The sequence below is a fragment of the Trachymyrmex septentrionalis genome, unplaced genomic scaffold, assembly GCF_001594115.1.
Source record: "Trachymyrmex septentrionalis isolate Tsep2-gDNA-1 unplaced genomic scaffold, Tsep1.0 scaffold13, whole genome shotgun sequence".
Taxonomy (NCBI): domain Eukaryota; kingdom Metazoa; phylum Arthropoda; class Insecta; order Hymenoptera; family Formicidae; genus Trachymyrmex; species Trachymyrmex septentrionalis.
Genome location: NW_017304438.1, coordinates 1,530,632 through 1,542,902, shown reverse-complemented (window position 1 = coordinate 1,542,902; position 12,271 = coordinate 1,530,632). Strand labels below are relative to the sequence as shown.

General features: G+C 35.3%; 2 protein-coding genes across 3 annotated transcripts in view; one reads left to right on the top strand and one right to left on the bottom strand.

The window, feature by feature from the left end:
• LOC108756816 overlaps positions 1-12,271 on the bottom strand; it is a 69,653-nt gene that overhangs the window by 29,781 nt on the left and 27,601 nt on the right. The gene's annotated exons all lie outside the window — the stretch shown is intronic.
• On the top strand, positions 7,761-10,758 carry LOC108756810 (protein PXR1-like). Of its 2 annotated transcripts, XM_018500880.1 has the most exons (3): positions 7,761-8,000; positions 8,503-9,739; positions 9,858-9,939. In XM_018500880.1, exons 2-3 carry the CDS (start codon positions 8,535-8,537, stop codon positions 9,859-9,861), a joined length of 1,209 nt encoding a protein of 402 aa, XP_018356382.1. In that variant the 5' UTR covers positions 7,761-8,000; positions 8,503-8,534; the 3' UTR covers positions 9,862-9,939. The 2 variants fall into 2 exon arrangements, with proteins under 2 accessions (XP_018356382.1, XP_018356381.1); XM_018500879.1 differs by having other exon boundaries at positions 8,503-10,758.

Genomic DNA, 12,271 nt, shown 5'->3' with positions numbered 1-12,271 from the left:
ATACAAAATTAAGACGGCAAGTTTCTTCAAATAGATGACGCGAAAGTTTGATAAAGAACAGAATACTCTGTTAAATATGAAAAAAGCAATGGTAATCCAATCTCTTTGGATTAAATAACATTTTGTTATTTTTAACTTCCTGTATGTCGAAATGTAAATTAATTTCTGTGGTTAGTTTCATGACAGAGTAAACATCGTCCACATAAATGTATATCTATGCATAGTAGATAAGAAATTAAATTTGTCGCACTGAGGATGACCGAAATTATGATTGAAACGTCAATTATGTAATTGTCAAATATTGTTAATAATACACACAAATTTTACACATTACCATCCGGCTTACATTGGTTTGCATTTTTTACCTGAATTGAATTAAATTTGTGTCAAACATAAAACATTTTCTTGAAGTAAATTGTTTAACTTAATTGTTTTAGTCAAATTAACGACATATTGGGTAAGAGCAGACAGTCTATAAAAATAGCTTAAATTGAACATAATTTGGCATTATGAATTTAGTATGTATGTTATTACCAATTCAGGTAATAAGTTTTCATGAGTCATTGATAATACGTGGTGATGAGTTTGGCAAGGACAAAAAATGCAAGTACAACAAAGACTAATTTACACGTGCAAAGGAGAGATACGTTGAATGCCTGTTCTACAATAGCCGCAAGCAGAGCTGTAAGTGATTGTAGTTGTAAGAATTGACCAATCATAGTCAAATATTCTCCTCACATTCAACTTGACTGGTCAATATTTACAACTACGCTTACGACTATCGTAGAATAGGCTTAAGAATTCGCAGCTATGGACTGAAATCGGACGAAAACTGAGCACGAAAACCGATTCGAATTCGAACTTGATGTACGATCCACTCGGAAATGGCTGTCGTCGGGAGGCCGCGTCCCGATAAATCTTCCAACTTTTTAACCGCGGATGGACTTGTCGTTCGCGTATAAATGCATCGTTTTCATCAATATTTATGTCGCGAGGGGGACGGCGGGATCAATTGGACTTCTCCGAGTCAGGGTTGAGAGACGTCGCCGTCATGGTCGACTTTGCCGGAGTCTCACGAAGTCTCGGCGACTCGCGGCTCCGATAATAAAGATATCCATTATGCTCGCCGCGGCTTTTTCCCCGGGCGGAACGAGCGTTCTGTGTGTTTTGCTGTGTCCCCGTGTCTCTTCCGTGGATGTTTCTGTGCGTGCATGTGGCTGTTGTCTGCCTCCGCCATTCGTTCCAGCTTCCGCCGTGCGAGCGGGATTTGCGATTTACGCGCGTTGACGATCTCGCCCGGAAAGGCGATTAAAATGCAATCGACGAACGGAACGCGGTCACGGGAGGATAATGACAGAATCCTGGATGAAATAGGATTTCGCGTCGTAAATGTGTATGTTTCCTAAATCATAATAAGAGATCAAAATCAAAATAATAAATGATGATCATAATGTAAACATAACATAAAGATCCACCTCGATGCATCTCTCTGTTCTGTACGTTACTAATTATTTTTTTTTACTTCTATATCTCTAATTATTAGAATTATAAAAAGATAAAGAGTAAATTGAACCGAAAGTTAATTTTCAATGGTGAAAATGGACATTAATCATATTAAAGAATCTTACAACAGTTATAAAGCTGCTTTTTCTGTTGAATTTATTGTCTTATGAAACAACGTAGGAAAATACTTGTTTCATAAGACACTTATAAAAAAATCTCTGTATCTTTTGTATCTCAGAATATAGCATATTTTTATTAGATATCATTGTAATTATGACAGCATTATATGTGATTACAATTTTTACAATTAATTAAATATAGTTATAACAACAGACCCCTTAATTATATAGAAAATGCTCTGATAAAATGATTTAGTTTTCACATATAATGTAGCTTATGTGGTACTTTGTGAGCACAAGTTTTATATCTTTGGTACATCATAATTAAAAAAAACTGTTCATTATCGAATCTTACGTCTTTTGTTCATTATATTATAAACTATATTATACATATATATTTATATGTGAAAATTAATTCATTCCATCAGAATTTAATCTTCATATAATTTAATTAGTGTGAGGTAATCCTTTTTTCTCATAGAAAAAAATAATTCTGCTTTTCTTTATAGGTTAATGAGAAATATATGTTTCTTGTACTTGTTCTGTTAATCTCGATTAACGCAGACTTTATTTTCTTCGAGCAATTGTGCAATCATGCGTTATTCACCCTCCAGAAAAATACACGGTTTTAAATCCTGAGAAAATTGTGTGATTCGCGTAAGGCGAGCTGCACGTTCGCAATAATAAAGCGTATCATTAAAATAGCGAAGCTTCTTCCGACAATCAGCGACCGCTTCCGAGAAAAGACAACTTCAATTGATCATACGTAGCATTCTATTATCGCAGTTTATAGTTTGCATTGCAATTCTTTTTTTTTTTTACTGTAGAAGAGAAAATCTTCATAGACTCTTCCGGGAATTGTGGGATTCAACTTGCGTACATCCTAACTGGGTTATACTTTTACGAGTCGCTTACTCATTAAAACCTCCCTCGTGCTCTTCAGCAACCTCTAAGGGGGAAACTCTGGAATCACTGTAAGGCATGAGGTTCGCGTTATGATATCGTAAAGAACTAATGCGTAATGCCATTAAAGGACCGATAAACTTTCATAAAACGAAGATTTGCTAAATACTCAGCATGAAGTGTCAATATCAACATTGACAATAATCCTTAATGACGATTTAAATCAATTTTCCAATTGCTTCAAAATATGCCAAGAATTTAATTTTTAATTCAAGGCAAGTATTTTCCTACGTTTCATAAGACAATGAATTCAACAGAAAAAGCAGTTGTAAAATTCTTTAATATGATTAATGTCCATTTTCGCTATTAAAGATCAACTTTAATTTTGGTTCAATTTACTCTATCTTTATCTTTTTATAATTCTAATAATTAGAGAAAGATAAGCAGTAAGTTAAATCGAGATTAAAGTTAATAAATTCATTGATGGAATCAAACCTAAGGGTTTCATAAATTTAAGATTTATTAATTGCTTTATACATTTAGGTGCTACCGATATAAAATAAACTTTAATCTCGATTTAATTTATTATTTTTTTCTAATCGTTAAAAATTAGAAAAAGATAAAGAATAAATTGAACCGAGATTAAAGTTAATCTCACATTGGAGTCATCTTATATATCCGAGTCTTAGATTCAGTGAAAAATTAATTAAGAGCAATATTCAATCGTATTACAGAACCTTATAAAACTTGTGAAACTGTTTTTTGTTTTATTTTTAACGTAGCTTGTAAAGGTGCCTCCAGACGATATGGCTAATGTACAATATATACCAATTTTGCATAGATTTGCTAAATATTGATTACATTCAACATGGATAATTATGTATGACATACATTGTATGTCATGTATGTGTATAATATTTGCTAATGTTGGCATAAGTTGGCCATATCGTCTGGAGACGCCTTAAGATTGAATTATTTGTTAAGGATTTGAAAGCTGGCAAATTACATAGTCACGATTCGTTATTTTACGCATGTACGAAAAAATATGCAAAGAATTATATCGCGAGCCACGAAAGCCTACTTCGATGTAAAAGACTGCATAAGAAGATTAAAAGTACGGCAAACGATTCTAGTTTTATTTAGTACATCGTCATTATACTTGTATATCATTCTATTCGGCGTTTCGCAAAACCGATGCTACAACCGGTTTTGACGCGTGGCGCGTGAAGGCTCGTCACTTCACGCTCGAATTATTTAGGATTTTATTCCGCCTAATTTAGTAGTAACGAGCAAGAAGACTATTTCGGCGAGATGAACGACGGAGAAACGACAGCGTGAGCCGAATGACGACCATTAAGAGAGTATCATTGATATCGATTACGATGCCGCCGGTCTCGACAAGTATGTTTTCTTATGACGAAGTCCCGCGAACGACCAAACCTTGCACGGACCTTTATTGGATTTAGTTCTTTAATAATTTTCTCAAAAACCGTTGCGAAAGAAAACCATCCATTGCGGCATTCAATGATGGCCCTACATACGAATTCTGTAATCGTCACGATTGAACTCCATAAATAATCCCGCCACTTTGATTGTATGGAAATATGTATGCATAAATGTATAGCAAATAATAAATGTATGTGTAAACAAAGAAAGTTACATTTAGTCAATGCGAATCTTAATGCCACATAATATTTTTGTGGAAATTTTTACGATTTCTGGTTCAAGTAAGTCGCTCGTCGATTATTTATTGATTTTGAAACGCAATCTTAAACTGAAATTAGAGTGCGTAATATAAAAGTTAAATTGACGAGCAATTTAATATTACTGCATATTACTGATGCTAATGAACATCTTTCAAACAAAATTATTTATACGTACTCCAGTTTCAGTTGGGACTGTGTTTCAAAACTGACAAATAATCGGCGCGCAGATTGTTTAAAACTGGAAATTGTAAAAATTTACACATATTATTAGGCATCAAGATCCGTCTCGACAGAAAGAACGGCTTTGCTGAAGTATCAAAAAATTTAATTAAATACAAATCTGAAAATTAAGAATGCAACCGGATATTCGGCTAATATCAGATTATATTTTAATATCCGGTCCAACACCGAATATTTATCAAATATCCATTACTATATTTCTAAAACATATATCAGTGATAATAAACATTTTTAAAGTATTTGCACTTTAAAATTTTTTATTATCACTGATACATATAGGATATTTGGAAAATAATGATATAAATCTTAAAAATAATTTTGTTAAACCCAAATAATTATATAGAATGCTCATTGTGCTAGAATGTTAAAACTTTTTATTCATCATATTTGAGATTTTTTTCTCGCGTATTATTTTAATAATCCAACAAAATTATTTTTCGAATTTGTATCTAGCTACATTTTTTTCAGACACTTCAACAAAACCGTTTTTCTTCAATAAAAGCATTTCTTTCCGTGCGAATTTATCAGACATTAAAATCCATGTATGAGGGGCCATTATCAGAAAATAAAATCGCATTCCGCACGTGAATGCTGCAATTTCCGAAAAATTACATTTTTGCAAGATTAGCACCTTATTTCCGCATGTGGATACACTTACTCAAGCTACAACAGAGATCGGAGGATCGAGTGAAGACATTTTCGTCACAGACACGAATGTCTGAGAGGCGCGATTCCGAAAGAGTCGTCTCTTCAACTGCCTCAAGTCCCACGGATACGTAGCCAATCTTCGTACTACGGTTAGACCTCATATTATTTATCGACGTATTCCGCGATCTCCAGATCACGGGACGTTTCTTTGCGTCGCAGCACATAAACATCGTCGCTTTTGGTGGTGGGGACGAGAAACCCGGCTTGATATACTTATATAGCGAACGCCTTCGTCCATCGTATCATCTCTCTCTCTCTCTCTCTCTCTCTCTCTGTTATCCCGAGTCCTTCTCCCCCCCCCCCAATCTCACCGGTCGTTGGTTCGCGGTTGACGGTTTTTGTCGAACGCGCATGGGCACTCTCCGTCCCCGATACTATATTATACGTGCTCCGATAATTAAGACATTTTCATCTGAAGTTGACGTTTGCGGTGACGTGCGCACACGAGTCCGCATCCGGAACAGGCGTTTCGGCGGCGGCGAGGAAAAAAGCTAATCGTTATGCATCGTGTCGATAATTAATAGCGTATATGATCGAAGATCGCGTTCCTGGAAGGAGAGAGGGGAGGGGGGGGGCACAGGATTGCTGACAAAAAGTGCGAATATCCACGCGGGGTAAGATTTATCGACATCCGATGAGAATCAAAGAAAATCGTTGACCATTTTTAGACGTCCCGCGCGTAATTGGACACGAGGATGTTAATCATACACTTAGAGGGGCAGTTTTGCGATTAAACGAGGTATGATTTGGGATGAATTGAAAATCTTTCAGTTTGGTTGTATATATCTCTGTAAAACAATGTTATAAGTTTAGCAATTTGCCAACAAATTTGATATTACATTAATTGCATTTGTATTAAACTCATATTCTGCCAGAGTAGAATCTGTGAACATAATTTGACAGTTGATTGCCAGGAAAAAATAAGTATTATATCTGTTATTTTATAATAAAGCATATATAATAGTGTCATTTTTGTTTAAATGATTTATTCTATTTAAATGTTTACAAAATGGCAAATTCTATTTATTGTTTCTGATCACCTACTATTATTTCAAATATATATATATTTTGTTACGCTTTTACTAACGCATTTAGCAGAAACAACAGCTTTGCAATTGTATGTACATTTAGATCCAGAGAGGAACTAAGGATAAAATTAATCATATTAAAGAATTTTATAACAATTGTAAAGCTGTTTCTTTCTGCTAAATGCAATTATTGTATTGATAAAACTTGTAGCAAAAAAATCTTTGCAAAATCTGTTTTGATCATGGATGATGTAGATATCTATAAATATATTATATTTTAAAGTTTTCACAGGAGCATTATATGTATACTGTAATTCTAAACATTGACTTTAACATTCTTAAAAAAGACTCATCACGAATCAATAAAAGGGCCGTATTAGCGTCTTAAGGCATTACTTACGACAGTCTTGAAATAAGAACTACGAATACGGCCTATGAGTGCGTATATTTTAAGACCGTCTTAAATAATGTCTTAAGATACTAATGCAGCCCTCTGATCTATTCATAATCAGTTCTTATATTCAAGACCGTCTGCCTTGAGATGTCACGAACCAATCAGAGAACCTCGCAGTTACCCATGAAGCGCATGATGCATCATTTGTCCTTGTTGTTCACGAAATAATAAAGAAGGATAAAACGATACATCATGCACTTTATGTGTAACGCACACAAAGCCTCAAAGTTTTGAAACACTTGATGGACCAATTAGAAGAAAGAATTTTACAAATTGACCAATTAAAAAACGCTCCAAAGAGTTTGCATCATTGCATTGACCGTACCCAATAGTGAGAAAGCAACAAGCTTTTCTCTTGCTGATTCATTGCTGACTCTTGCTGGATTCGACGTTAATCATATGACGCTTTGCAATGAATCAGAAAACAGGAGTTTGCTTTGTATCATCAATCGGTTGCGGAGCGATCGGATGATGGCGGAAATAATACATTATAGGTGTGCTTTTGCGCATTTTGAACATAAGAAGAGCGGAAGAAGCTGCCACGTTAGAGCCTTAGAAAAGACCTGTGTCCCCTCAGTGGTTTAATTTCCACCGAGAGTTAAATCGGATATAAAAACCAATCAACTACAGTCGAGCATTCCTCTGTCGTTCGACTGTAACAGGCGAATACTCGGTTGTAGTTGGTTCTTACATTCTGATCCGGTTTAAACCCTCGATGGAAATTAGACCATTGAGGCGATAGATCTGATTGGCTGTCTAAAACACTTGATTTATGCCCGTTTCCACTAATGTAGATTAACTTTAATCTCGGTTCAACTTACTCTTCGTTTTTTTTCTAGTTCTAAAGACGTCAGATCCAGTATGATTCCAGCATCTGTCTTATTATCGTTTTTTCTCTGTCTTACTGTCGTTTCTTCTCTGTCTTACTATCGCTTTTGTTCCCTGAATATGATGGAAACAATAAAAAATCATTACTCGATGACTTAACTCTTACTAGAGGAACTCTACACACCACCACTTCTTGGCGCCACCTTCGATTTTAACGTGCGGCTTGAATTCTGTTCTAGAGTCCGTTCTCGAGTCTTGTTGCCATTAGCAATGACGAGAGACGTGGATGGACGAGCGGCGCTCGACGTTCGGATGAATTTCGGATAAAGACGCGTGGTCAGTTTGACAATGTGCCGAGTTTATGTGCGATTTGTGGCGTCTAGCATGTAACGCGAGAGCAAGAATGATGATCGCGTTGCACTTGCTGCTTACGGATACTGCGGAAATGCACGACTCCGAAATGCCATCCACGCTGCCATCTTGAATCAGCTGTCAAGCAGACGATACGCAGGTATGGAGCACATTTCCGAAAGGTTCTAGCCGAAAGGATCTAATTATCATAATTTTGTCGGCGATTCATACAAGAAATCGACATTGCTAAAATCTCGCTCACTCTTTTTATCAGAAATACTTTTGATACGATTTGATACCCTATTTTCGATTCTGAAGAATGCGTGCATATAAATAATATTACAATATGACAGTTTTGAGAATAATTACACAAAAAAAGCAAATAAATCGCCAAATGACAGAAGAATTTGTTAGAAAGGTAGCTGATTGTAAGAAACACTCTGATATACTAGTTATGTTATTATATATTTTTATAGAGAAATAATTAGCAATAAATTTATAATCTAAAGTGTATATGTTTTTCACGAAAAAGTATTATATTTAGTGAAGAGAACGAAATGCGTTATTAATTTTGCAATACAATGTTTATCAGATTTAATGTTTTACGATGCACATGTAATTTTCAAACAAACTATTTACAATATTTTATCGTATGATTTCAGCGTTTAGCACATTATTTGAACTCCGGTGGGACATGGAAATATCTGAAGACAGTGTACAAATAAGAAATCAGCCAGCAGACTTGCTCTCAGTGTACAATAAGCAAAAGAATGATGAACCCGAAGCCGATCTTAATGAAGTCGAGATAATTACGTCGGCGGGACATTTTTGTGCTATCGAAATCAGAGAGACCAAGAACTACAATGAGAAATCAATCGACAAGGACCACAGTGAGGCAAATGAATCAAATGCTTCAGAATCCACTTTAGGAAACATACAGCATACTGAGAACGGTGCTATTACTAATGTATTAACCGATCCAATTTATTTAGACACCTTAGACTCCGATTCCATAAATATCGAGTTTCAGAAACAACCAAACACAACAGAAGTGTTTATTCGGAACGATGAACACATACAAACGACCAATTACAATATATCTACAGTAACGATACCGAATGAACTCTTAGATGGGCTCAACATCAATATAAAGAAGGAAGATGATGAGGATCATGGCACATTGTACACTGCAGAATGGTTATGCGATGGCAATAATGACGCCAATATACGACTGAGGATCTTGAAGGATGCTAAACAGAACATACAAATTCCCGTTGATGTTGACGCCAGCGATGTGATCGCATTAGCAAAACGTAAAAGCCAATTAACAGATGGTAAAGATAGTCTTGAACAGGAAAAGACTAAAGTATCCAGAAGATCAAAGAAACACGTCAGGCTAAAGTCCGCCGCGCATCAAGACTACAGGGAAAGATTGAGAAAAAAGGCTGAGTGTATGAGAGAGAAACGGAAAAAATTATACGAGCAAGAGAGCGAGGAGCAACGTTTGCAGAGGTTGGCAAAGGAAGCGGCGAAGAGACGCGAGATGAGAATGTATTACGAGACGCCGGAGCAACGGAGAAAACGACTCGACGCTGAAGCAGCAAGAAAAAGAGAATACAGGATGTACAATGAGACGCCGGAAGATAAGAGAAAGCGACTAGATCGCGAGGCCGAGAGAAGGAGAATTAAGAGATTGTCATTATACGCAAACGAAACGCCAGAACAGAGAAGGGAAAGATTGAATAAAGAATCAGCAAAGAGACGAGAGGCCCGATTGAATCAATACGCTAAAGAGACAGAGGAGGAAAGGAAAGAAAGATTACGAAGGGATGCACTGAGAGCCAGGGAAATGAGATTCACGAGATCCGCCATCGAAACGGAAGAGGAGCGTAGGCAAAGGTTAGTAAAGGATGCCCTTAGAAAGAGGGAGGTAAGGATGCATGGGGGCCATTCGGTGAACAATAATTTTACGGAACTCCAAACCGTTCGCAATTTTCAAGAATTGAACGATGTGCAGATAAGGGACAATCCTGAAAATCAATTGGACGGCCATTATCTGAGCAACTGGATGATGTGGTTTCAAAATACATTGACACAACCGGTTCACAATAGAGAGCAGGTCGCAGAGCCGCAACCGCAGCATAATAGATAACTTGTGTTTTCTGTCATGAGAATACTTTGAAGACTTTTATATGTGAACGGTACTGATAATAGAGACCAATCTGGATATGCTTTATATATGCTTCCCATACAATTTTTGGACGTGGAGCGACACAAAAAATCGTAACGACACAATTACCATTACGCCAATTATTATTAATAACATTACGAGATTTACAATAGCAATAGCTAAGAGAGTTATAAATTCGTGTTAGAAACACTATTTTATAATATTTATAAACACCGAAAGAGCGAACATAATTATGCTATCTTGTCGATATAAAAGGAAATCGTATACTTGTTCGCATTTTATCAAAATGTTGACGATAGATCAATTCAGAAAAAAATTGAGCATTTTCCAGTGTTTGCGTAATATTTGACGTTCGATGATTATTTAAATACTTAAAAGATTTTCTGCTTGTAAAAGATATGAAATACATCTTAAAGTAACACAGTGGTTACTCTTTGATATTAGGTTTAAGTGTGTAAATAAATTTTGCTGACATGTTGATGTATGAAAGAATGAGAGTTGTACATTGGAAACAAACAAGAGAAGCAATTCTTGCCAGTGCCTTTTATTCATTGTTCAACAAAATAAACATTCAGACTGAATTCATTATTATTATTATGGCATTTGAACATGAGTGAATGATTCTGGTGAAAGTTTGACTGTCTCTTGTGCTATTTGTACATATAGTTACTATGTACTTCTTTCTACAGTTCCTTTGTAATAAATAAAATAATAAATTGTGTTATAATGCGTCATTCCACTTCTTCTGTAAATATTTAATTTTTAAAAGCTTATAGTTCTATTGTATACTTATAGAATTGTTTGATGATTATTTTATAAATACTAAATTTAAATATAATAGTATTGTTTAAAATGATTTGTTTAATATTTTTATTTACAATAAAAAATACCATCAATACAAATTATTACAAATTTTATTTTATAAATTAAATTATTAATTTACAATAAATATACACAAAAAATATATTTAATATAAATTTTATTTAATTCAATGTTCATAAATATGTAATAAACAACACGAATGTTTTAAATAAGTTAATAAAACAATAGGCGAGTTCAAGTCGGCAAAGCAGCTAAGCATGCTTGTTGAACGAATGAGCATAATTTGTTCTTATTTGTGGATCCAATGGTTGCATTCAGTAGAAAAATAGTTTTGCAAATATAAAAAAATTGTTCAATACGACTGGTTGCTTCTTTATAGATCTAAACGCATAAATCAATTATATTGAAGAATTTTACAACAATCGAAAGTTGCAAAGCTGCTTTCTCTGCTGAACGCAACTAATCATGTTTAGTTGCTTGATGAGCAGGACCCAGTCACTTTGTCGACTTGAATGCGTCTATTGATATCATAATGCGTATGTATATATGTACTACAGTCGGTTACTAAAAAGTTGCAACACTTTTTTCGATGGGTTTCGAAATGCAGCCTACTTACCACTACTCACCGAGTGATTGGTCCTTACTTACGGATCTATAAGTAAAAACTAATCGTTCAGTGAGCAGACTACATTCCGAAACCCATTAAAAAAAAGTATTGCAACCTTTTAGTCAGTGAGTGTATATACACCCAAGGACTTCGATTCTTTCCCTCGGTTACTTTTTTAAACTTCCAAAAATTCAGGTTATTTCGTCTTCATATCAAATTTAATTGTAAATGGATGTAAAGTTTAGTCATGTCCTTAATCGCGCACGAATTATGAGCATTAATGTAGAAAAGTAGTTATTTTTACGCATGCGCACTCCATTTTGGCTAACACTAATATCAAAGGTGCCGACAGAGAGTTGCACTACTGTATATACTGTGATAAAAGGAACAGGGAACAGAGAACAAAAAATAATGACGCTCATTTTCAGCGGCAAAACGGGTCACGTGATCAAAATAGATGCTTGGTATTCGTCGATTTTGATCACGTGACCTGTTTTGACGCTCGAATCAAAGTAAAGGTGCGATTACATGTAGCGTGGTACGCGGTGCAGAAACTAACTAGGGCTATGTTTCAAAACTTTCTCTCTGAGGAAAATTTTACTCGAAATATATAGTACACGTAACGTATACTATAGCATATAGAGTAAAATCTTCTTCGGAGAGGAAGTTTTGGAACGTAGTCTAGGTAATTATAGAAATCACTCAAACCTTGCTTCTTTTCTTCTTTATTACATGTAGCGCGATAAGCAGCACGGTAACAGGACACTAATGCCTAATTCACACTGGACGCAGCAAGCGTCAAGCAGCGGAG